Genomic DNA, 27,397 nt, shown 5'->3' with positions numbered 1-27,397 from the left:
GCTAAATTGTCCCTTTCCTCAATGAGTCATGGACGGAGGAGTAAGGATTTTGACTTGTGGTTTCTACTTCATTAAGTCTAATACTGGCCCCAATGACATTATAACCGGCCAATCGGTTCTAACCATAATTCCTACATGTGCCTCTGGCCTGGAGGATGTAAGTTCAATATTATAGGCTCGGTGTAGTTGGTGAATGTTAATTAGCCTGGCTAATTGTTGCTCTATGAAAGGAAGTTAGGCTAGCGACAAAGCATTTTCGCCAGGTAGACCCTACAGGACAACACAAAAACTAAAAACGTTGTACTGTATGATAGAGTCAGTTAACCGTTTTCGGCAAGAAGGGGGATGGCCATTGGCGTTCGCCTCTACAGGTAGGGTGAGGTCAACAGTGTTTTTTCTACTTTTATGCACACACACAACCAACGCACACACGGCAACGACAAGAGAAATCAGTACTATGGGATCAGACACATCATATTTAGCTTATCGTTGAATGGACTGATATGGTTTTGGGAATATTTTAGTTGTCACTAATATTAGACTAAGCATAGGTGATTAGATGATGTTGAAGTTGAAATGGTGCTGGAATAGTGGAGGCGGCTCCTGTTTTCTTTGCAATTTGCGGTAACTCTCCGGTGTCCTAAATCAAGTTGTTTAGTGGCTCCAAAAATGTCTAGAAACATTAACTTGATTGACCATGCTGTAGGTCATGTAACTGTTTGTTACAATATACTTTGTTGGATAGATGTTTCCACTGGATAGATGTTGCTCCCCAGTTTTGTGGTGAAACCAAAGCTGTGGTTGAATTTATTCTGCCACCGTGTCTCTATATTGTCTCGGCAAGGCATATGAATAACAGGTTATAGAGCAAACCACGCAATTATCACAACACATAAGTTGTAATATGGCATTTTTTTACTGGCTTGGCTTCCCCAGTGATTTTATTCCAAGCACCGCTACTGCTTCTGAATTACAAATCCTTAGCTAGTATACAGAAGGTTTTACAAAACACAGCTAGAATGTTCGGTGCAGGTCAGAAAGTGTTACCTATGTAAGAGTGTGAAATTCCACTGTAAACCCATGTTTACATGGGTGGGTTTGTCACAATGTTTTAATGGAGAAGGAAAATTCACTATAAGAGACAAGCGACTTATCCTTTCCCTAAGCCCTTGTTTGGGAACAGCCTTTCTACTCCTCTATGTAGTGTCAGGAAGTATTAACAGAGCCTAGGTCAGTGGTGTATACTGTAGAGAAACTGACACCAAATGGGATGCTACTGTACTGAACCCTCAGCCAATGGCAGCCAGGAATAATGAACAGTGCCCTCAGCGACACCAGGAAGGGCTGAACCAGAACCAGGGAACGAAACATGAGCATATCACTTTGCAATTCTAATTTTCTTTTCCCAAAACAAGATTGTAATTTCTTATAATATATAATATACTTATAGATTTGGTGTCATATATAAATCTACCATGAACAGCCAGCATATTAAATACACAATTGTTGGAATCATTATACAAAGTAGAAATATTGCATACCCCATCCCTCCCCTCACAACCCCAGAACCTTTCACCATGAAAGGAACTGTACAAAGTGTAAGAGAGAGAAGAACTCAAAAGAATACAAAATGACAGGAAAACAACTAAAAGTACAAAAACCAAAGACACTGGAGTCCACTTCTAAGACAACAAGGACAAAACAGAAACAAAAAAGAGACAAAGATGGGTTAAAAACAACACTGATGGAGTAGTCATCAAAACGGTCGTGGTGGACCACATCTCAAAGAAAGATCAATGCAAAATCTTCTCAGTTCTTCCTCGTTTACCAACAGTAGAAAAAAGTGATTATGACATCAACGGAACAATGTAGAAGGTAGTTGCCAAGAGGCAAAAAATGAGTTGGGGGGGGGGGGGTTCAATATACCATATTCAGATCACTGCTTTCATTCATTCTCTGTATTCTGAGCTACAGGTGTTTGTGAACTAAGTCAAATGTATGTAGTTAGAGATACAGTTATTTAATGTGTCTCACACACAAGGTTAAAAACACTTTCCTGTACCTAAAAACACACACCTAGCAGTAGCTATGATGACTGTGTCAATGTATAAAGGGTTTGTTAACTGGATTGTGACATGTGACACACACACTCAGTAGCATCTGACACTTCGGGAGCAGCTGTGCCTAACAAGGAGCGTGGACCAAATGTCAGAGAATATGGGCGCCACTCTGTAAACTCACAAAGGTGGTACACCTCTGTCTAACTGCTCTGTCACCGTGGTACACAGACGACTCATGAGATTTGATTTGTTATCTTTGTTCTGTCTAACTGCTCTGTCACCATGGTAACACAACGACTCATGAGCTTTATGGTTGTTTACCTCTGTGAACAAAGTCAAATGAGCGGCTAATTGTGGGTAGAGCCCCTAAATGAAGGTAAGAGCATCTGAACATTGTGACACTACAACGTTTTGAAGGGTGAGGTGTGTAAGATAGAAATTGGTCAACTGTCTATAATTCCCTCACAGAGAACAATTTTGAACGTAAAGTCATGATAGCAATATCTGTCCTATATGGTTACAATACTACGTGGCACCAGACTATTGAGCTGATAGCAACGTCACGCTTTGGCATCATTTCTTGTCTTACTACAACTATTTTTGAACAGCATTCTAGTTTAAAATGGCAAATCTCTCTAGTACAGACTACAGTGCATGCTAGCTAACTCTTTCGTAGACGGTGGCGGTGTATTGGTAAAGGGTTATATACCAGAATATAGCTACATCATTGGCTGATGTTTTCAAGCATTGAAGGCTCTCGTTCCACTGAAAAAGACTCAACCATGTTAGTCCCTGTGTAGCACGGCAACTACCTTCTAAACGATAGTAAAGGGGGTTACGACAAGTAGTGTTTGACTTGGATTCTGTGTGCCGGGTAGTCAGCTGCGATGAGCTCCTGCCCAAGTCAAGCACTGACAACAAGGTCAAATGGAACAGGGTGGGAAAGTAGGCTACAGGGAAGTCAGGGTAAACATGCCAAGGGCCTCCAGTCTATGTGCCATCGTATCGGCATTGCCAGTCTCACTACCACAAAAGGAGATGAGACGTGAGAGCGAGAGGAGGGAACCTCTCTCCCCCCCAAAACAAATTTAAGGCAAAGCTCTTCCTCTTGAGTTCATCGTGAAATCCACCAGGCAGGAACTAAAAAGGCACAAACTCACAGTCTTTTTACAGCCTGTCATCTCAAACCAGAAGACCTGGGGCCTCATTTATCAACCACTGCGTACATTTCTTACAAAATTCCTGCCGTACGTGGACATTCTAGGATTTGTGTGCAGAACAAATGATTGGGATTTATCAAACTGTTGCACGCAACATATATGCATGTTTTCATTGATTAATCAGAGCCATACTATATTTGTGCGCTCGTGAATTTATGGTAACAAAAACACCATCATTTGCTGTATAATTTGGAGATATTGGAACTGGGCCATGATAGTCACTAAAAGAAAGTGCAATGGTAAATGTGATCACATTTCTGTAGAGGTGTGGGCAGAATGTTTTCATCTTTTGCAGTGACTTTTTTAAACTATAGAGAGTGCCAAACACTGGCCATGTATTCGGCAAGATTGATTGTCTATTGAACAATTGAAAAGTAAATGCTGCTTAGAGCCCAGACTTCTATGCAAAAGAAGAATTGTTGTTCAATATTTTGTTCATCAATACATGATTGTGTTTATATGTCCTGCTTTGGCATAGTCTCTGAGATTAAATAGGCTATGATGTCGCGCTCCTATCGCACAAGAATACTTTAGCATACCTATACTTTCATTGGCTACTGGTCTATTTACTTTCGAGCATGCTTGGCTATTGAATGAGAGATGGATAAATGATAGCGTAATATTTGTTGTGTAGCAGAAATAAACCAGTCATGTCAGAAAAGGAGACATGTCCTGCAATATGATTGATTTAGGCCTATATAATAAAAGTAAAATAAATATATTAGGCGACATGCTGCTATTTGATCTCCTTACCAAGGGCAAATGCATCTATTTTATCAATAGGCATATACATTTTTATGTTTTTATTAGCCTACCATTATTCTAATTCCCGTGCATCAAATACGTACATTTCCCCCAAAATAACAATATTTGCTTGCAATACAGTTGATCAACCACTAGAAGTTGTGCGTGCGCATGGTCTGAGATTTCAGTGGATATATACGCACCCTTTCCCATCAAGTTCAAAATTGATAAACACCACCCTTTGCGGGAAAACTGGCGCACGCAAGGTTTAGACCATTTTTTGTGCGCACGCATCTTTGATAAATGAGGCCCCAGGTCACCTGTCCATCGTGTTCTCCTTGTTTTTTACTCGCTTTATACCTTTCCTCTTCTGCAAAAAAAAAGCCTGCTTTTGCCAATTGAAAAATGTGCCAAAAAATATCAGCAAACCCTGCGACATCTCTCCTTTCTCAAAGTCTTTCACGAATGGTAACAATCAAACATTCGTAAACAAAGTAGTAATTACATCACAGGGCTCGGTTGCTGTTTTTCGTGAACGGAAGAGGAAAAAGGAACAAACGACAGAAAGAAAAAACGAAAGGAGATGGCTAAATGAGAAATTCTGTGTTTGGAGCAGTACTTCAAACGTAGCGAGCGTGTCTGTTCCAAAAAAAATTTACAGACACTCAATTTTGCCAGCGTGGGATGATTTAAAGTCACCTTAGATCCCACCCGTCCTGGAGTAAAGACCTGACAAGACCTGGCAACCCGGGGCTCCTTGTGTTCTGCCTCCCCACGTAGAGACGGAACCACACATCGGGGCCGTTTTAGTCCGTCCATCCTGGGCGAGTGAGATAGTGACGTCTTCCATTTCATACCAAGTCGTTTTATACGTTGCCCCCTGTCCCCCGGGGCTGATGCGCCTCCTAGACAGGGTGCGAGTGGGGCCAAGGGGTGGGGTCAAATTGAAATGGAGGTTGGCTGAGTACTAAATGGGAGACCTAAATTGGAGACCTTGAGTGTCTCTGAATGGTGAAGGGGGGCTTGGTCAGCCCTCCATAGGCTCCTCCTCGCTCCTGGAGAAAGAAGGGACAATGACACCTGTCACAGGCAGCACTTCCACACTACACATGTCAACTTCAGGAAGGTGTGAGACTAGTGAGTATCAGAAACCTCTGCACATTTAAGTTGGATCAAAATGTTTTTTTTATTGTACTGAAGAGCTAAGCTTTTGGTCGATGTGACCTTCGGCGTAAAACACACACGCACACGCACACACGCAGGCCTCAGGAGGGGACGTACTTCCTCTGCTTGTTGGCCACAGAGAGGGAGGCCATGGCGGTGACGGTCTCGGCCTCCTCCGTCTCACACCAGCAAGCCTCGCTCAGAGAGTAGCCCAGCGTGGAGGCCCCGCGCTGAAGAGAGTGCCAGTTTTTACCTACAGGACAGGACAAAGGTGAAAGGTTAAAGGATCATGATTACAACATAGAGAAACTACACCAGGGGTCAAACAACTTCAGTCATCCAGGGCTGAGTGCTGCTGTTTTTCTTTTCTGATCTAAGACCATCGTTGAGATTTTATGGTAAATGCACACTTGCAAATCAAATCCCTGAATCATTTTGTGGTTCTAGCAGAGAGTGGGGCTATTTCCTGTGTGAGTAGAGTAGAGCGACACTCACTGTGTGCCTCCAGCACCTTCTCCATGGAGTGAACAGCGTTGGGGTTGGGCCTCTGCTGCATCACTTCCTCAGGGATAGGATCCAACTGGGGAGAGACACACATACACACTGGAGTGAGTGACAGGTTACATACAACACGGCAATAGCAGAACAAAAAAACTGAAGATCATAACTTGATTACTTCTGACTGTGGACTTCTGCCCAGTGTTGAATCACCCAGCCAGCCCAGCGGTGGAGAACATTTGGAGGCAATAACAATAGGCTCACAGATGCACTGTAGCCTCCCACTCAAGGAGCTACTCTCCACCACAGGCTACAATGTGTGCTTTTGTGCTGGGTCCCACTTTACGCACACACACACACACACACACACCACACACACACACACACACACACACACACACACACACACACACACACACACACACACACACACACACACACACACACACACACTATGGGAATACTCTGTTCAGAGAGTCAGACGAAGCCATGAAGGAGAGGAGAGAGGAAACGGGGGCATTCCCCAAGCTGCCTTTCCAATCCGGAACGATTCCATTTCCCTCTGGCTCACAGTGTGTGCTGCTTTTTTTCACCTTGTGAGCAGAACCCCCCCCCCCCCCCAAAAAAAGCCCCAAATGCTTCTATGTATAAACACCGAAAGAAATAAAGGCAGACAGCTGTATTTTTTGCCCTATCATAACCTTGCTCGAAACTGAAAAGTGGAGGAGAAGCTAGAAAAAGTCTTGAAACATTAGAAGAAGGAAGACGAGAGGAGAGAGAGGAAAAAGGGATTGCCGGTCGGTCCCGTTCGGCCAAGGTTGGAAGTTTTCTTTTAATTAAAACAAATAGAGGGTGGGAGGGGGTGAGGAGGGCGATGGGAGAGGCCAGTCTAAGGAGAGGGATACTTTAATCCGGCTGTGGCACGACAAGCTGCATCATACATACACACACAAGGGTACACACTCACGGGTGCACACACAAGCACGCACTCACTCAAACACACACGCAAGTAAGTGTGCAAGCATGCATGTGTACACGCGCGCACAAACATTCACACTCTCACTCACACACACGCAACATTTTCTAGCCCCTTGGCTTCTTTATTGCAGCCTTACATATTCTAATCTTCTTTCAAAACATGACAAGACCTTGGGAGGGCTCCCTTCAATCGAACCTGCATTGCTGTATAGTATCACATAATGTTTTGTGGTACTGAAAAACACACACATACTGTTGTCCTATCATTCACTCCCTTGAGTTGAGTAGCAGTGGTGCACATGGATGTCCGTCATGCAACTCCAGCACCTTTTGAGGAAACAGGCCTCAGAGCGCGGGTCTGTCAGTACTAAGATCAGGGGTTGGCGCTGGTCCAGTGCACACATGCATGTACAGACAACAGAGCACTTTGTTCAATTTAGGCATAGCCACTGGAGAGCCCTAAGGGATGCCCACCAAATAGAGGGACCTTACACTCAAAGCACGTTTAAAAAAGCTGGGACACACTGCTAAACCATTCAAATACTGCTGAGTTCGGTCCCTATCACTCATCCTTCTGTCAAGTTTTGATCTTATTTTCTCTCGTTCCTCACAGGAACAAACCAAGGCTCAATGAACGTGTGCCCATTACTGTGTTTGTGGTTTTCAGTGGATCACTTCCAGTTCCTAGCAGCCCAGTCATCTCTCTACCACTACCCCTCCTCCTCCTCTTCCACTACTCCACTACTAACCCCAGAGACCCCCTGCCTCCAGCCTGGCTTTGCACCATAGCCAGGGAGGGGGTCCCCACATGGGGCCAGGCCGGGGGGCTCGGTGGTCTGTCTGTCTGTCTGTCAGTTTGACGAGCAGCTGTGCCGCACGCCTATAAACTTTAATGGCTCTTGTCAGCGCGCTACGGGCCTGCCTGGCAGGTATGACACACACGGCGCTCCCCACGGCATCCACCGTGACGCAGGGCGTTTATTTGAGTTTCTAACCCCTCTAACCAAACCTCTCTTCCCTCTTCTCCACCTCTCCTTCATCCCTTCATCTTCATAGCGAGAGAACCATTGCCTTTTTCCAACAGAGAGAGCGAGAGAGAGAGAGAGAGAGAAGAGCTTTTGTTGGAGGACAGTATACTATCACTCTGTCCGTTGCTGCCTGCCTGCTTAAATCCAAATCTGTCTGTTTGAGTGTGTGGCACGGCCTTCAAACGCATGCGGGGGAAGCCAACAAATAAAATTAAAATTCTGGGGAAGGCGGTGAAAACATAACACTGGGTGGGAGGAATTTGACTTGTTCAGTAGACTCAAGACATCTATTGTTTGTTGGTTGCTTGGTCGGGGCGAAGGATCGATCGCTGACACCAGTTGATTACGCTGTGCTAGTTTAACGAGCTAACTACGTATCGAGCAAAGCAGGTGACCTTTTATGCAGCGTCGGTACATTTCTGTTCGCTAAAGAGAGTGAAGCGCTAAAGCCTGAGAGGGCCAGGTGAAATGGACCATTCTTACTGTAGCTGGAGAGTAAACGTCAGGGATAACTTCGTCAGCGACTAGCAACAATTGGCATATTAGCCTATTGTTTATCAAATAATCGCTAACGACCCCAATTTGGAGGAGGGGGCGCAACATCTGTTTGCGAACATTTGTCAATTAGTCATGAGGTCAGAGTTGACTGGCATCGACACCAATGCATCATTCATGAGAAATTTAACTAGAGAGGCTTTAGTGATTATACACTCAAAGTGTAAAGTTGACTCACCGATTTGTATCATTTTTTCCCTCCAAGCTAATCCAAGCCACTTTCAAAGGGAACCCAACGCTCGCTATAGCAAAGCTAGTCTTAACCTGGCAATAAAATGGGGGAATATGTTTCTCACTGTGGAGTGCCCAGTAAAATGCTTGATGGACACACTACAGTCACACATGAGGCAGTGGGGCTGTAAACCCAATCTAAACGTTTGGCCCCGATTGTGGACCTGTCTTAACTCCTAGTATGTCTACATTTGAGATCTTATTCTTAGGCCAATGAGAGACCAATGATAATTTTTGGTAATACATTTTAGTTTAGTATTTTAGTTAAGTCATTTTACTGTTGCTCGAATAACAGAAAGCCCTGCCTCTGACTTCACAAACAAATACAGCAGCAGACTAGCATCTCTACGTAACATACACATGCATGAACACACAAGAGCCCTTTCCCCCCTCTCTATCCGCCACATCAAACTGCCGCTGGTGAGTCATTACGCTGCATTCCACCTCCATCAACACACTAACGAGGTACTGATCTGCACTTGTTCAAAGACTGACAGGGCTCTTGCCAAACACCCAATGAGAAAAGGCAATGCAAATCACAGTGGGTTTGGCCAATCACCAGTGTTTAAATACGGCCTGCAGCTCATGAGGCGACTAATGAGCCGTGTGTTCTAACTCCTTATCAACGGGTGTGGTGGCATTGCGTTTTTCCTCTTGCCCAACACCCGGCGTGAAACTCGAACCCCAGAGCTCGCTGGTTTTATGACAAAAGCTTCCTCCCCCGACTTCAAATGATTCCCCAATTTCCTTTGATTCTGCGATCTCTCTAGGCCTGTTGGTGACCCTGTCGGGAGAGGTGTGAGGGTAACCACTTTCAGATGTGGGCTGGTGACGGGGTCCCGGGGAGGAGGGCGAAAAGGGAGCCTTACAGGGCCAGGGCCTCTTTTTAGACTTCCAGACTCGCTTTGACCTGCCCATTGACCCCACGAAACAACCCTCTCTCCTGGCTACTGAAACATGAGACCATCCCAGCCCTAAGCTTTCCAGGAGTAGCCTTCCATTCTTCCTCTTCTTCTTCTCTCTCTGTCCTCTTTCTCTATCCTCCTTCATTGCCTCCATGTATTAAACCAAGTCATTACTCTCAGTGGTAAATTGGAGGAGAAGGGACTTTGGAGAGTGGCATTGCAGGCTCCCAGTGTGATGTTACTGTAATCGTCGTCATGGCAATGACCTCTGAGTCATTCAAAGGCACCAGTGCAGGTAAACAGATTAAGGTTATTGCATTAAAGGGCCAATCAGCAGTTGCAACATCCGTTTTTGGACTCTTTAAGAATATTGATTAGAAATCCCTCATAGTTCAACTGTCTCACTCCATCAGAACCCAAGCTTGTTTTATTCCAATGTTTGTAATCAAAGTAAATGTAAACAAACGTATAGTTTCAAAACATGGATGGTCAGTCCTTGCATCCATAGCTCGGTTTATTAATTTCAGAGTGGTTACATTTCTCCAGCCCCAACCATTAGCTTTTTACCAAAACAAGGGCGGGGACAACACTGTGTTATTGTTTCTACTGCTGATTGCCCCTTTAAGGCTCAACAGAACGTTTGTGTAGCTCCCCCTCTAAAGCAAACCTTGTTCCAGCTCAGAACAGTTAAGATCTAGTTCTTCTGACAGGTTAGCATTGCTGTGGAGCTTAAATTCCTTTCCAGACTTTGAGGTTTTTTTGGTGGGTTTAGAACGGTTTGACCGCGATCCACTCCTCTCCAATGCCACAGCTGGTCCCTGTCACTCTAGATCGAAGCTGCAACCGGTTGTTCGCTGCTTTCCCTTTCTCTGGGGCGGTTGGTTGCGGTGACCACGTTTTATTAGCGTCGGTTCAGCATTATTGTTCTGTTTGTTTTGCTTCGGGCCCAAGATCCACATTGGAGCAGGGCCATCTGGTCTTTTACGGTTCCAAGAGCTTATTTACTGCCTTGTCTGGAGGGAGGGCTGGAATAACACAGGCACCCAAGCCAGTCCTCTTATCCCCCAGTCCAGTCTCACCAGACCGTTTTATCTCTTCCTAGCGTTATCGATCTGTACTCAACTTCGCCAGCATCTAGTGCAATACTAACAGTGTGCATGAATAATCACCCTGCATGTACATCCATAACTTCACGGTTAGCCAGCTAGCTACCTTTCCAATATCTCTCACTCGTTGTCCATTTTGCTGGAGCAATATGCGCTGGTACGCACATGAAAAGAAATCCCAGCGGTGCTTCCAAATTTGTTACCCACTCTATGATCTTATAAGGTAAACCGAAATGCCAAAGCTACTGTTCACTTGCCTTTGAATCATGAGGTAGCGTTCCGTTTTACATGTTTACAACAATAATAATACACTTACACACCACTCTTTGGTGCACTATTAGACTGAGGGGCGGTACATTACGAGTTATAGCCATGTACGCCTCTCGTTAATGGAGGTTTTAAAGTTGCACTGGGCTAACTGGCAAACGGCTTAAGCAGGTTCTCTCCTTGTCTATGTCCCAAATGCATTCCCTAAATAGTGCACTACTTTTGGCCAGGGACCATAGTGCTCTGGTCAAAAGTAGTGCATCATATAGGGAATAGGATGCCGTTTGGGACACAGGCCTTGTCCAACGACAAGGCCTGTTTGTGGCCTGGGCTGGTCTGGTCTGCAGCAACACTTAAGAGACGGTCACTTGCTCAAAATAAATTAAGTTTATACAAGGATGCAGGGGCCTGGAGGTTCTATTTCAGCCTCTGACCACTGCACTCCCTCTGTATTAGACATGACATCAGCACTTCATCTGTTTATACTAGCCAAGGGACAGCACTAGCCAAGGGACAGCACTAGCCAAGGGTCAGCACTAGCCAAGGGTCAGTACTAGCCAAGGGACAGCACTAGCCAAGGGACAGCACTAGCCAAGGGACAGCACTAGCCAAGGGTCAGCACTAGCCAAGGGTCAGCACTAGCCAACCCATTTAATTGTCTTCCAATATTTCCGTGTGGATTATTCATTATTCAATATTTAGATAGGACACTATGGTCCCTATGCCTTTAAGCTGGTGCCCACATCACAAGTCCTCAGGGTCTTTCTCAGGTCATTTGTCTTGATGAACAAAAAGTGACAGACTTAAATGTATAAGGACAGAAGCCAGGCCTCAAATAACTGAAACAGTTATGGTGGCACACACACACACAGACAGACATAGACACTGAAGCAAACATACACTTTCCTCTCCATTTGGTTACAGTATTCTTATGGTAAAAATATTCAAAGCGCCAAAGCATGTTATCATGGAACCAAAATCTAAAATTATATCTAAGCCATGGCCAAGAAAACACTAGACTCCATCCATTATCTTGTGAAAAATCAGTGGGCCTGTGCCATGAATCACAGCAGACAGAAGGCTCTGGTCAAAAGTAGTTCACTACATAGAGAATAGGGCGCTATTTGGGACGCAGACAGACAGTTGGTTCAGCTCCAGGTCTAGCCTACACACATCCACAATTAACCTCAGATTCTTCAACTTGACCGTTGTTACTTCCTCCCTCTCCCTGGCGGTGGTATCCTCCCACACTGGGCGGTGGGGACAGAAAGTGAGAGGGGATGGATAAGGGATGGAGAGAAAGAGAGGATGGCGATCTCTGTCAACTCACTGTTCTAAACTCTTTCGCTCTCTCCACCCACTCTCTCGGTCTCTCAGTGTGCGGCGGCATTGGGCCAAAGCCCTTTCAGCACCACACCTATGACTGTGCCAACGGCCCAGAAAGACGGCATAACCACCCAATCAGAGCGCCGTCTGAGCTCTATTCTCACCTCCTGATTGAACTGGATGTGTAGAGACAGTCTCCCTAAACAGGTGGAGTGGCAAATGAATGAAAACAAATAAAGAAACCCCTCCCTCCCTTCATCCATCCCTCGCTCTCAAGTATTACCTCGATTCCTAGCAGAGCAGAGACGCAGGCTTCGGAGGCGTCACAAATAGCAGTGAGGTCGTGGCCCCCCTCCAGGGCCAGTACCATGCGGCCTCCGGCTAGCCCCATCAGCTGCCTGGTCAGGTATCCAAAACCTGGGGAAAGGAAAATGCATGTGGTTGGGGTTAGAGTTCGTCCATGGCGAAACAGTATTGCATCATATTTTCTCGTTAGGTTTAAGAAAGAGAAGGCACCAGGGACTTACTCGGCCTAAATGCATAATATGAGCCAGGTTTAATCTGAATAAATGTGGCTTAGTGTTTTGGCTCAGGTCGCCTGTGTTTGATCCTCTGGGGGTTTTAGTACATGCATTCCGCCATACCACCCTACCCCATCCTTGGACCCCCCTCTCTTAGAGACCCAGCTTTAGGCTGAGATCTCAGAGATAGTTTTAGGGAAAGCTCTTTGCTGACACGCCAGAGTGCTGCTCTACCTGGGCCAAAGACAGACGATTCCAAACAAAGTCGATCCTGTAGCTTTGTGAACGTGAGGGGAAGTTACATGGACAAGGCCAGAACAGTTGGATCTGATCGTGTGTGTGTGTGTCTGTGTAGGTGGGACTGTGTATGGTAATGTTACTAGAGTCTGGTAACCTTTCATAAGAGACTGTCATTGGCTATTTAGATTCTCAGTTAAACCCAGCAAAATAAATCTGATTTTGTCATCTGTCAGAATGGAACATACCACGCATGCTGGCCAGGCACAATGTCTTTTAGATCTAAGGTTTTTTAAGTGCAAGACTCTTCCTCCTCATGGCCAGAACTAGTGTTTCTGCATTTACCACTTAGCATGGGCTCAAACACTTAGACCAATGCAGCCTTTCTCTGAAAGGGATCGAGCAAGAATTTTTTCTACATAGGCGGACTCAGATAAACTCATGGATACTATTTTTGTGTCTGTACGTACAAGATAGTTTCTGGAGTGATTGCTAACAAATTTTAGCGCAATGACTGGAAGTCTATGGGATCAGCTAGCGGATTGCACTAATGCTAGCTGAATTTTTGCAAGTTAAGTCTCAAGTCAAGTAAAAAATGTATCTATACATGCAATGACTGCAAATCTTTGTCTATTTACTGAGGCTACCAGACAGCCCTTTTCCTTATTTTGTCTACAACACATTTCGATTATGTAATTGTAAAATAGGGACCTTGTAGCTGTCTTAAAGGCATGAAATCAGCAGAAGGCAAGGCAGGTTGATGTGGTCAGAGTGTAGATGTATTTACAGGTCTTGGTGATTCAATGGTAAAAGTGCCATATCATACGAAATATACAAGTAGATTGACAAAATATACACAGCCCAAAAGAAATAGCTCCTGTATCAGGCTTAACCTGTCCTATATGAACGGACACAGGTAGAGGGAAAGACTGTACAACCTTCCCTTGAGAAAACAAATCGAATCTGTATAAGAGCTCAAACAGGTACATACTGTATATTCACTTGGCCCCTCCCAGGACCATACAATTACCCAATTGGTATTTACAACCAATAAACTGGTTCTACAATGTAAAAGGCAATTTCCACATCCATCCATTTCCACATCCATCTAATTTCCACATCCATCCATTACATTGGTATATTTTTCTTCATCAGACTTTATGATATTTCCTCAACATTCATACATGGAACAATACTTTTCTCTGTTATTCAACACACTGACTCCAAAGCATTGCGCGCAGGCCACCTAGCCTATTTCTATGCACACTGAGGCGAACATGCTCCTATTACGCACAACCAGAATGACAGAGGCATACAGTAGGACACAGACACACGGAACTCCGACATTACCCGGAAACATGAACAAACGAAACCAGACATTGAATTAAATAAACAGAACTTTTACCTCATGAGTCTTGTTAACATTCACATGCACAATAAACATCGCGCCCACTCAGAAGGTAAGAAATGGTTGGCTGAATGAAAATCGATCTTATCAAACAGAAATGTGTTGCAATAAACGACACTGGTATGGAAGGATTACATGCTAGCAATTATTGTAGGATTAGACGGAATGTAGATTTAGCACATATGCATTTAAATGTGTGAAAGCAATGGCAAACAACAGCGTTTGGGTTTGGAGAGCGCAAGTGGGGAGACAAGCCTATGGTGCGTCCTCACCAAAGGAATAATACATTTTAACAACAAATTCCAAATGCAAGCTCCATAAGTAAATGATCAATTTCAACCAATTTTGACGTACCAAAAGACCAGCTAGTAGACCTAATTGTTGCTTGATGCCCCATTGCTGGTGAGCTTGCAAAGGAAACAGTTATTATTCTTGATCACCAAACAATTTTTGGAGCTGCATATTTTTTTATTATGGCAATCCTCTCTCCCTACAACTTTATCTTTGCGCTGCACCCGATCCTATTGCTGTACAGCAAATCAGCAATCTGTTTGCTAGCTCACCCGACATGTGTTGATTGACAGTTTGCTGGTCCAATCAGAGGGCCAATTGTGCATTTCACTAGCCAATTTGTTGTACGTTTCTTTTGCAAGGGCCCGATGCTGCGGCTACTGTCTCTGGCTGCATGGAGAGTAATCCATTGAGACTCTGTGCCACAAAATGAGTGTCAAAACGTTACAAAACCTGGCATGATCATTTAAAGTCATCCGTCTCAAGTCAAAGTCGAATCCCGAGTCTTGACGCTCCAAGTCAAAGTTATTTATTTTATATCAAGTCAAGTCATCAAATTGGTGACTCGAGTCAGACTCGAGTCCAAGTCATGTGACATGTGACTCGAGTCCACAACACTGTCTCGTAGTGATGGGAAAAGTGAAGGTAGGTTTCCAATGTATTGCTTTCAGTAATCCGACCATGTCAGATCAGTGATTACCTAAATGAAGTAAAGAAAGGAAGGATGCATTTTGATGGTATTGAACAAGGCCATTGTCTACGGTAGGGCAGCGTAATGGCTGGATACGTTCCATTCATGAGCAGTGGGTTGTGGAGAGAAAGGGGAAAAGGAGGAAGTCACTTACATTTGGCCGTCAGCCTGTACCCTCCCAGGGGTGACGCATGGCCCTCCACGGCATCGAAGCCAGACGACACCAGCACCACGTCGGGGGCAAACTCGTTGGCGATGGGCATCACCACCGTCCTGTGAAGGAGGAAAAAAAGAGTGAGAGTGAGAGAGAGACAAGAAGCAGTCAGTGCCATCATCACCTTCGGTGACTAACCTAAACATACCTACTGGTAGACACCACCTAGAGGCTGATGTTGGTACTGTCCATGCAAACCAATAGACGGGTTGGTTGTTCAGCAACAAAACTGACACTATGGGGCAAAACAGACACGTTTCGCTTAAATTGTTGACAACATGTAAACTATATTTAATCTCCAATGTTTATTGAAAACATAAATCAATTTGCACAATGAGCACTTGTTGACTCTCAAATACATTGTTACAGTTTTGCCATATTAGCATAGACGTGACAGTCAAACCAAGACATGGTATCAAGAATAAGATACAACGAGCTGAAACGAGACACCTACTATTCCCCACATGGCAGCTTCTTGTCATTGTTGTTAGCTAACTAGCCATCCAGAATTACAACAACCGACAGCCTTTTGACCCACTGAAGTGTGCGTATCGTTTGCGGACATTGTCAGCTAACCCGTCTATGAACCACATACAGTACTTACAGTGCAATGTACCTGGCCAATTGGCAGCCACTTTAATCCAAACATTCAGTAAACAACACATAACCTCACATTCAGGAATCAAAGCCACAAATCTGGTGTTGGGAGCAACATGCTCCAGAAAACAGGGCCGTAGAAACCCCCAAACTACAAAGTGTGAGAGCAAGGAGGTCACATGTCAGGTAGTAGTGAAAGTGAACCGGAGAAAAATAATACACAATTACACAATGATGCTTAAGTTCGGAGGGGAGGCTATGTCGTTGGTCTGTGTTGATGGCTGTGTGGGTGTGGCGAGTGAGGCCTTACAATCTGCCCTCTCTCACACAGCTGGAGGAAGGAAAATAGATAGATAACAAATGTATTTCTTTGATACAGCAACCCGTGGTTACAGTGACTCAGGCTGAGTCCCAAATGGCATCCTATTCTATGGGCCCTGGTCAAAAGTAGTGCACTATATAGGGAATAGGGGGCCATTTGGGAAACAACCTCCATCTGTTGAGGCTATAGTTAGAGTGTTTCCCTGTACTCCTTGTACTCTAAGTAAAGCTTTCTTGAACCACCTGTGTAAATCATTTTATGTGGTCAACATTGTTGTCGTTGAACTGAGAGGAATCGGTTTGAGATAGAACGTTAACAAATGTGCCTGTGACAACTTCAATGTTTGTCATTGTGACAGAGCATCTTTAGTGTAGGTTCCGTAGGACTTATCTGAGTGACAGTATGAATGGCTCTCCCAGTGCAGATGTGTGCTTGGTACAAGCAGTAGAGCATTCTGTGCTTTTTGGGGCCGGCAGTATTTGGATAGGCAGAGTATTGGTGCTGTGTGAGGGGGTGCCTCAGGGTCGTGTTGTAGGAACCCTCTACTTTGCTGACCTCAGGAACATGGCGGTTGTCTCCTAGCTCACTTTCTTTCCATCCTGCTCTCGTCGCCACAATTATAGGCCTACAATGGGCAAACCACACCCACCCACATACACACAGCTGTCTGCAGCGGTGGCCTACCCCCAAAGGGAGGGAGAGGGAGGCGGTATTTTTAGGAGGCATGGTACCCCAGACAGCTGAGATACACAGCGGAGTGTGTGCGTCACGGACTGTGTCAGAATGCCTCTGGCACTAGCTCAGCAGGCAGCGTAATAAATAAAGCTCAGGGATGGTGTACAGAAGGAGAGATGAAGGAAGATGAGTAAGAGATGAGTAAAGTGAGGAAGTGAAGGAGAGAATGATTGAGACCAAATGAGAGTAAGATAATGATAGCATGACCCGGTGGTTGCAATACATGTAGGCTGCAAATATCCAAAATAGATGAACTGAGTAGTAGTGTCTTGGTAATATTTGTTCAGCTGCTTAGAAGTGCTCACACACAGACACACACACACCATTAATTCAAGCACATAAAATACCTCAACCCAAAGAGTGAGCTGGCCACAGGCACTCATGTGGCCAGCCACAAGATTGGAAGGGGGGGCTTAAGTAAGTATGACGGTTACCATGGTGACCGGAGCATCACACACTACCCCCCAACCTCCCTCAGATCTAAAGTGTATGGAGACACACACACACACGTCATCCCTCCATCAGAAACTGCTCACATCATCAAATTCCCCATCAACAAACCCCCTCTAAAACAGACGACAACCTTGGGAAAGCCAGAGCGATCAATTAGAGAGCAAGTGTGAGTGGAAACGAGGGCTTTTATAGGCGTGAATCAGCGGATATCTATGTGGTAGATGAAAAACGCTTGGTTAATTATGCCGGCGGATAATACGTTTTAAATATATTTACGAGGCCGTCTTAGCTATGGGACATCCTGGGTTTGTGTGGTCGGATCCAAAACCCTACTGCCTCCGTCAGCTAGTTCCTGCCTGTAAAGTGTCATCGCTGAGGTGTGCTCTTGTTTGGATATCAAGGGAAAATGTATACTGCTCTGCTCTACCCTGCCACAACTGCGCAGTCACACCGAATGCGTTTGTTCAGATTAAAGGCGCAATATGTAGCTTTGTGTGCATCCCGACCAAATTCAAAGAAATGTGAGTTGTAGATTTGTCCTTCTCATGGAAAGCAAGTCTGATAAGCGGTAGATCCGTGCTATGTGTGCTATTTCCATGCTTCCTGTCCTTAAGTTTATTTTTTGCGTCTTTTTATTTTACCAGCTGGGCTCCCGAGTGGCGCAGTGGTCTAAGGCACTGCATCTCAGTGCTTGAGGCGTCCCTAAAGACACCCTGGTTTGAATCCAGGCTGTATCACAACCGGCTGTGATTGGGAGTCCCATAGGGCGGCGCACAATTGTCCCAGAGTTGTCTGGGTGAGGCCGGTGTAGGCTGTCATGGTAAATAAGATTTATTTTCTAAACTGACTTGCCTAGTTAAACTGACTTGCCTATCCAACAACACTTTTCAGCTGTGATAACATAATTGCAAAAGGGCTTTCTAATGATTAATTAGCCTTTTAAAAATATAAACTTGGATTAGGTAACACAACGTGCCATTGGAACACAGGAGTGATGGTTGCTGATAATGGGCCTCTGTACGCCTATGTAGATATTCCATTAAAAATCAGCCGTTTCCAGCTACAATAGTCTTTTACAACATTAACAATGTCTACACTGTATTTCTGATCAATTTGATGTTATTTTAATGGACAACATTTTTTGCTTTTCTTTCAAAAACAAGGACATTTCTAAGTGACCCCAAACTTTTGAACGGTAGTGCACATGCCAAAGATTTATGTGAACAATTCAAAACAAGAGGGTATAAAGAAGAATTATTGAACAAATGCCTTAAGACAGTAAGACAAACTAAGTGGAATGCATTATTGGAACCACGTCAAAGGAATTCCTCTCCTCCCTCTGCAACTTCAGTGTCCACCTGCAGTCCCATTTCAAGGTTGATCAAGGAAGTGGTTAATAGATATTGCCACATATTGCACAGCGACCCCAACTTCGGTAAAGCGTTTGAATCCCCCCCCCCGAGGTTTTGCTATAAGAGACCCTAAAAAGTATGGAATTGTTTAGTAAGGTCACATTTGCCTAAGAAAAAAACATTGCATTTCATGTGTATCATTCCTGATGGCAATTTCACTTGTTACAACTGCGTTTACTCTTCTGCCATGATCAGAGTGAACTCTCTTATCCATCCCCATTCGGGTGAGAGGATAAAGTTTCGAAGTAGAATAACATGTAACACAAAATGTATTGTATATCTCCTAAGGTGTTCCTGTAACATTTATTATGTGGGTAAGACCAAACGTGAACTTAAGACAAGGACATGTGAGCATAAGAGCTCCATTCGCAACCATGATGGAAAATCACCTGTTGCCAGGCATTTCAATAACCATAATCACAAACTAAGTGTCTTACATTATATGGGCATTGAATTGGTGAAGGCACCACGTAGGGAAGGCGATAGTGATAAATTACTTCTCCAAAGAGAGACATAGTGGATATTGGGCACTTCTTCCCCAGCAGGCCTTAAAGAGGAATGTTATTTTTCTTGTTTTTTTGGTTGTAAGTTATAAATATGTAGTAGAAACATTTAGGTAATGACATCATAATGTACAGTATCTGTATTATGTTTATATATTTTTATCTTTATTTGATTGTCATGTTTCCCCCACAGCTCCCTCTGCTGGGATCCCTTGATTGGGCCAATACTGACTGAGAATTTATAATTATACCCACCTGTGTGTGGTTTTGTCGAGACATTGATTGCCATTGCATGCTGAAGAAGGATCATACCCAAAATGTTTGTGCAGCAATAAAAATATGTCAATTTAAGTTTATTCACCAGAGTGCTGTCCTATTTTTGTTCTTTGAATTATAATTAATGGATGTAAATTACAAATTTCAGAAGCCTTTTTCAACCTCAAATATACTACAACTTTAAAATGTCCTGCTTTGCAGGAAAGTTCTCCTGCAACAGGGTGATCAAATTAGGATCCTACACCTAGAATGACAGAATGATTTCTACACATTGCGCCTTTAAGGAAAAAAAAGTTGAATAAAATGTGCTTACAACATGTTTAGGCATTACCTGTTGCACATTCAGTTTGTTCTTCAATACATGGACCTTGGTTGGACTGTGTAGGTATGTGTGTCTGTGTGTATGTGTATCCCGGCAGTGTATGTGAGCATTTTTGGGGGGACCTGCTAAGCCTCAGGGTTGAACACCTCTTTCTCCTGAGACAGTCAGGCCTAATCCAAATCCCCCTGACCCACTGTAATATCCTCATCACGCACGCACACACACACGCACGCACGCACACACACACACACACACACACACACACACACACACACATACACACACACACACACACACACAGGGTGTATCTCAATATGCATACTACTGTGCTCCACACTCTCATGCTCTGAGTGCATTCTCCGAGGATGTTCTCTAGAATACGTTCTTGTGAGGACGAAAGTGTAGAGAACGCATAAAACATAACATCTGAGAAGCATCGTCCAGCCAGGACAATTGCAACAATAGAAACCAAACAAAACATACACAAAACAAAATGTTTTACTTCATAATAATCAGCTATCAAAATGTGAATTGTAATAATCTAGCTAGCCAGCTAGTTAAACAGGCAAAAATCACCTAGAAATAATGTAATATAGATGTAAATTATTCGTAGGTAGCTAGCTACCAATTCTTCGTGGCTATCTAGCTAGCGAACAGTAGTAGCAAGCTATTGACTTTCTATCGGCTTGCAATCTATGCACACTACAGTGGGCATTGTAGGCACGCAAACATGCCAAAATGAACACAGTACGTATTTATTAACGTATCAAGATAAAATATTGTCATTAGGCAACATATGAGAATGGGCAACATTTTGTTCTGAAGTTAGAGTTGATTTTCTCACACTTCGGCTCAAATAATTTAAAGAAATGTTTTTTTTTTACGTGGCTGCGTCATATTTCTGCGCATACTTTGCGTTGAAGCTTGCATTGATGCATGCTTCAAAATATCAACAAACGGAGTACGCATCCGAGAAGTGCCCTCCGTGCTCCATTTCACATACTTTGATTTGGACTCATACTCCGACCCTCCCGTGCTGCAATTTGCGTGCTTGGAGCATGGTGGTATTCATTTTGAGAAACACCCACAAACACACACAGTGTGTACACCCGCATATGCATAAGAACACATGCATGCACACACGTACAAATATACAGTACGCGCATGTACCCGTGCACAAGATATCGACGACGCACGTGTGACTACTCAATGCGCTCTACCTATAATGCTCATCGAGACCACTGAAACCCCCCTGAAGATCAGTTCTGCAGGTGGTCGCCCAACACGTCAACCTTCCCAGAGAAGCGGCTCTGGAGTCTACTATGTTAATTATTAATTATCCTCGTCCTCTGATCTTTGCTGGGGCGTTCCTGAAGCTATTGGATTTTTCACAGATATGAGAAGATGAGATGAGCCACATCTCTCTCTTTCACCTGCAGTGTTTTCTTTACCTTTTTCCCAGTGAGGTTGTGTTGTTTCACTTTGGGAGAGAATAAACTAGACGGAGCAGGAAGATGAGCACTCTTTGGGGGCCTGAGAAGTCTGTGTAGGGGTAAGGGACTTTGTTCACTCATAGTTCACCGAAGTCCTCATCATTTCCCCCATTCCCTGAATGCTTTGAGTGCTAAGACATGCAGCCGCACGCACACAAATGCACACACACGAACACGCTTTCAGAATGGAGGCAGCTGTTCACTCAGTGGCGTTGACAAGAACCAGGGAAACCTCCCTCTCTAGGGACTCTCTCCATCTTCCACTCCTCCTTTCCATTCCTCGCTTTAACCTCTCCTCCGCAGAACACCCCACCAGGGTGTGTGGTGTGTTTTCAAGTGGAGTCCTAAACAAGGGCAGTGAATGAGGAGGAAGATACTATAGCTTGACTGAATACAAAAAAACTGAAAACCATACTGCCCAAACCCACTAACCAACAAAGGGTTAACGCTAGCCATGCCTACATGTCAGGCTCAAAGGCTTTTCCGACACACTTCAAAGCCTTGTCATCTCACGTTGTGGAGAGCTGGTTTGAATTAAGCTCAATTCTCCTCTCTGTTCCCAAGTTCATGATGAGAGAGGGAGCGTGAGGGAAGGAGAGAGAGATGGGACTTCTGGTTTTCATTAGGGATAATTTTCTTATCTTTTTTTCCTCCCTTTCTGGAGGCTCAGGCTTGATCCCCTGCAAATGCAATGTGGCACTGGCTGAGAGGGAGAGAGCGGGAGAGAGGAGAGAGAGAGAGAGAGAGAGAGAGAGAGAGAGAGAGAAAGAGAGAGAGAGAGAATAAGGAGTGAGATGGGGTGGATTTGTCTGTGTTTTTGATAGAGAGAGGGACGTAAAGGAAATCGGCAGGATTGTGGGTTTGATTCCCACGGGGGACCAGTATGAAAAGAAACAAAAAAATGTATGCACTCACTACTTTAAGTCACTCTGGATAAGAGCGTCTGATAAATTACTAAAATGTACATGTAAAAAAGGGAACGATAGAGAGAGATGGCGGGAGAGTAGATATATGGACTGTTGGGCTGTGCTGGCCATTTTCCTCTGGGTGCTGTAAATCAGAGAGGAGAGAGGCTGAGGAGACACTCACCGCAGCATTGTGGGATTGATGAGTGCTGGGGGCCAGCTGGGTGAAATAAGGGGAAGACCCACATCCCTGTCACTCCTAAATTGACCCCTAGCCCCTACTCCCCCAAGCTAGCCCCCCGACCCGCCTTCTCTCAGTTCAATTCAAGAAGATTTATTGGCATGGAAAGTGTAAGAAATTACATTGCCAAAGAAAACATGTCAAATCAATTTCCCTCTCTCTCCATCTACTTGTGTACATCTCATAGGATTGGATAGGTGGATCAAAGTGGTGGAATTTTCACCTAGCCTATGAGAAGGTCGACAGACCCTTTGCCAGGATAAAGTGACTAAGGGGGCAGTTGAAATCGGTGAGGGGGCACAATTTTGGGGGGGGGGGGGTTCTTGCATTGGAATTATATTGAACTCTGCTTATATCACGCTATACCACAATAAACATAAAGTGCAAATGCCGAGACTCCGAGACCATTGAGTGCTTTTGAAGTGACAGGTTGGCGCGAAATCTGTAGCCCATCTCCGCTGCACTGTATCAGCAAAATGGACAGTGCCCTACACAGTAAAGAAAGGTATATTTGGTAATGCATATATAGGCTACACGCTAGATAGGGTAATTCACCTATTACAAACAGCCTATGTGAATGCAGCTGTACACAGGCGATGCGATACGGCACTTCTGTGGATCAAATTCCATCCACCCACGTAATAAATTACGCAATGCCGGCCTACTATAAACACGGGGGTGGGCTCTTCACGCGGAGCTAGCTGGAGCGCCGCAGCATCGTCGCTGCTGGGCTTTGCGGCGGCCTTGGTGGTTTGATTTCTGATATCCATCGTGGCAGTGGTAGATTAGCTGGTTAGAGCTAAATAGGCTAATAACACTAACACCTTTTACAGAAAGCTAAGAAGCTAACTAAAAACTCTATAGTGGTGCGGTGTGAGGCAGAGTTGAGTGAAGCAGCTTCAACTGTAAACTTCACCCCGACCTTATAAATCAAAATCAAAATATTACAGGCAGAGGCGTATCTCGTTATTCACGTAACCTACCTCATTATTGACATAGCCTACCACAAATGAGGAGTGTTTTTCCCTGCTTTCTATGGAAACTCAATGGAGACATACCTAACCGCCCAGTGGCTTTCCATAGCCTCCCTACATTCAAACACACACACACTCTGCAGCATGCTCTGTCCATGGTACAGCGCAGTGGAGATACAGATTTGGCGACAACCTGTCACCCAATCATTTGAACCTTTTCGCTATTTTATAAAGGGACCTAAAACAAAAATGGCCCTCAGGCTGAAAATAACAAACAAATCATGGTACATGTGGCAGTACAGAAGGGCTTTCTTGTCCAACATAGTCTGCAACTATGTTGGACAAGGAAAGAGCTACCAAGAAGGTAATACCTCAAGCTCTCGATGCTCCACTTCAGTGCGATGTGCTCACTCCCAACCACTGAATACCTGGACTCATGTGATTTCCGTTTTCAGCTGATGAACAGAACAGATCTCTCCTGCCCGACTCTCCCTGAGCTAGCACAGCTCCCAGCCCCACGTTGGATGCATCAGTCTGCACCACAAAAGGCTTGTCGAAGTCTGGACTGGCTACATACCACCCATTTGGGCCTCTGGGATGCCTCTTCACAGGCCGTGGTCCACAGGAATTGTTTCTGCTCTTTGGTTTTGGTCAGTTCATTCTACGGGTAGGGCCACATCTGAGAAGTCTGGCACAAAACGTCAGTACCAGCCAACGAGCCACAGGAAGGACTTCACCCGCAGCCCGTGTGCTAGGCGTAGAACTGTTTTGGATGGCTGCTACTTTGTCCACTTGAGGGCACATGCCCTCTGGGCCAATGCGGAAACTCAAGTACAGGGCCTCTTCTCGGGCCATAGCACACTTGGTTCCATTCACAGTGAGCCCCGCTTTCTGGATCTACCCCAATATCGTCCCTAGGTGCTGCAGACGCTGCTTTGGCTCTAACAACTCTGACAATATGGGGATATCAGTCCCGAGGACAACTTAATTAGACCAGCCCTAACGAGTGTTTGTGTGCTGCCAGTATCATCCAAAGCCATCAACACCTTGCCATTTAGAAACACCTCACATAGCTGCTCATTAACCTGCAACTCACTAGGGCGTAAACTAGACGTAGGCAAGTAGCACAAAAGCACACTAGCTCTGCGCGCCATACATTACGTTGTCTGCCTTATGTCCTACTAGGCCACAAGAAAAACACCCACAGTCCCTTTGCTAATTAAAAGTGTTGTGTCTTACTATGTGTCCCGCATTGTCCCACAAACCGACTGGGTCAAGCAGCTGCCACTGTGTTTGCATTGGAAAAGGCCCGTTGGTCTTGACGTGCAGACATGTAGACCTCTGCGAGACGCGGCGCCTCTGCAGCAGACTTCCGGTCCCTTTCCCAAACCCAAACTCTGATTTCAGATGTAATCATCAGAAGGAATTGTTCAAGCACGATAACCTCCAGGACAGTTTCAACTGTGTGCTCCGTTGGTGGTATCCTGGCCAGCTCCCGGAGACGCACAAACAATTCCTGACAGGATTCCCCCGCCTTTGTCTTTTCTTCACGAAAGCGCATTCTATAATTGTCTTTGCTGATTTCATATTTAGTTTTGTATTTCTTCCTTAACACTGTCATAATCATGAACGAAGTTAACGTCCATAGTCACTTAGGCTTTCTTGTCTTTCCTGTTAGTAGACAAGCCGAATCACCCACTCTTCTCTCGGCCGGCCACACGTAGCCGCCATCCGTTCAAATGTTGCGAGGTACACATCGACTTCATCATTGTCAGTGACCTTGGGCAGTGACAGGTCCGACCGGAATGTCACTGGCACCGGGCCCCTCGGATCTGGGTGCCGATTGGCGCAATCAGGCGAGCCTCTGCTTGCTCCAACCCCATCGCCCAGCTGGTCTTGTGCCCCGATGTCAGCGTTGTTTTCTTGTAGATCAATAAGTGCCATCTCTACCACCTAGAGCTGAGCCTCCTGTCTCTGCTCCCGTTGCTTGCTCTTTTTAATGCTCCATTTCAGCAAGTCCGTGAGCTGTGGATCGCGTTGCCTCTCGACCACAGAAAATGGAGGATTGCCGATATGTGGTTGTCTGTGCGCCAATCTCCGTGGCATCCCCAGCCCACTCCACAATATATCCTGCTGCATTTCGCCTTGTTCTACTGCCATCCTTACCTGGTTCCTTGGTAGCTTTGCGGTAGTTCCCAACTCGCGCACCATCCTCGTACAGGAAAGAGGCCCCCTCATGGAGCCGGGCCGGGAGGTCGAGGTGGGGCTATAATACTATATTGCGTGTACTTACTGCATCTCATTCAGGTATACATAAAAACAGGTAGGGGCTACAGTATCATTTAAGATTGGGTACATCCATCCTTTATCTCATAAAGGTCATGGACTTTACTCGGTGTCAGCCTTTCAGATTATTGGCCATAGGTCCCCCCTCTTGCCCTCAGAACAGCCTCAATTCATTGGGGCATGGACTGTACAAGGTGTGGAAAGCATTCGACAGGGATGCTGGCCCACGTTGACTCCAATGTTTCCCACAGTCTGAAATCTGTAACTACTACACTGTTGCAGCGTATCAACAAACAAGATTTCTTACCCTTCCCAAACAATTTCCCTTCTATCAAGTGCAGCGCCAACATAACGTGGCAGGGTGGTTTAAAAACAAAGGATAGATTTGAGCATAAACACATAAAATGTTTCTTTATATACAACAACACAAGAGACAATACCTGAAGACGTGCTACACATTGGTGGGGGCACAGTGCTTGAGGGTTTGTCGACATAGATATGTATATACAGTATATAGGTACATATGCGCCCTAATATGTATCACGTCCCACCTCTTGTGTACTGTACACATCCATATGAACATACGATACAGCGGCTTGTACAGCATGTGATCCATCTATCTGGATGTGAGAGGGTCAGTGTGGGGTTACGTGAGGAGCAGGGTTATGTGGAGGTCTGGGGTACATTAGCAGGGCACATTGTCCTGGTTAGTATAGTATAGCGTGCAACCAGCCAGTCAGTAGACTGAGACAGAGTGGTTTGATGTGTGTCTACTGTCTACCTGCACCGGCAGCTCAGACCAATTGGCCAGACAGGCTCATCTTCAAAGTGATTCACCCTCTGCCCTGCGCCCCAACCACATGTCTGCGTGTGTGTGAGTGTGTGTGTGGATGTACTGTATGTAAGTTTATGCTTGCATGCAATGCCATGTATGCTTGTGTGTGTACAGGTAGGTGTGTATGCCTGCAAGAGTGTGTGTGTGTGTGTGTGTGTGTGTGTGTGTGTGTGTGTGTGTGTGTGTGAGAGTGTTGTGTGTTTGCGGGAATTGGTGGTGAGCATACGTGCATGACTTTTGCGTGATGTTTGTGTTTTTCTGTGTGTGTGTTTGTGTATGTGTGTTTACTGGATGTTTATATGCACATGCTCATGTTATGTGTGTGTGTAAAGTGTGAGTGTGTAGGTGGGTTATAAATAGCCCCAGACAGCGGACCTAATGGAGTTCAGCCCTGGCATCAGCCTGCTTGGCATATAAAAGAGGCTGCCACAAAGCCCTGACTCGGCCATGTATTACAACACATCATACTTCAAGCCTCCCTGCCTCTCAGCCATATAGAGGCCACTCAAAAGCTGTGAAAAGGAGGCATTACAGTATCATGAGTTCAGTTCTTTTTGGACGACGAGATAATTTCATACAGTCATGGTATAACATGACCT

At 45.0% G+C, this 27,397-nt stretch overlaps 1 protein-coding gene across 8 annotated transcripts in view; it reads right to left on the bottom strand.

Moving 5' to 3' along the window:
- Positions 1-4,365: 4,365 nt before the first annotated feature.
- LOC115160642 (histone deacetylase 4-like) overlaps positions 4,366-27,397 on the bottom strand; it is a 260,839-nt gene continuing 237,807 nt past the window's right edge. For all 8 annotated transcript variants that reach the window (XM_029710865.1, XM_029710864.1, XM_029710868.1 and 5 more), the window contains 5 exons: positions 15,385-15,503; positions 12,366-12,499; positions 5,684-5,768; positions 5,306-5,441; positions 4,366-5,079 (listed from right to left, as the gene is read on the bottom strand). In XM_029710865.1, coding sequence (XP_029566725.1) covers positions 5,052-5,079; positions 5,306-5,441; positions 5,684-5,768; positions 12,366-12,499; positions 15,385-15,503 — 502 coding nt within the window. In that variant the 3' untranslated portion in view covers positions 4,366-5,051. The remainder of the gene's footprint in view (positions 5,080-5,305; positions 5,442-5,683; positions 5,769-12,365; positions 12,500-15,384; positions 15,504-27,397) is intronic.

This window comes from Salmo trutta, chromosome 24, assembly GCF_901001165.1.
Source record: "Salmo trutta chromosome 24, fSalTru1.1, whole genome shotgun sequence".
Lineage (NCBI taxonomy): Eukaryota > Metazoa > Chordata > Actinopteri > Salmoniformes > Salmonidae > Salmo > Salmo trutta.
Note: the sequence above shows the minus strand (reverse complement) of the source record. Positions and strands in the feature narration are given on the sequence as shown.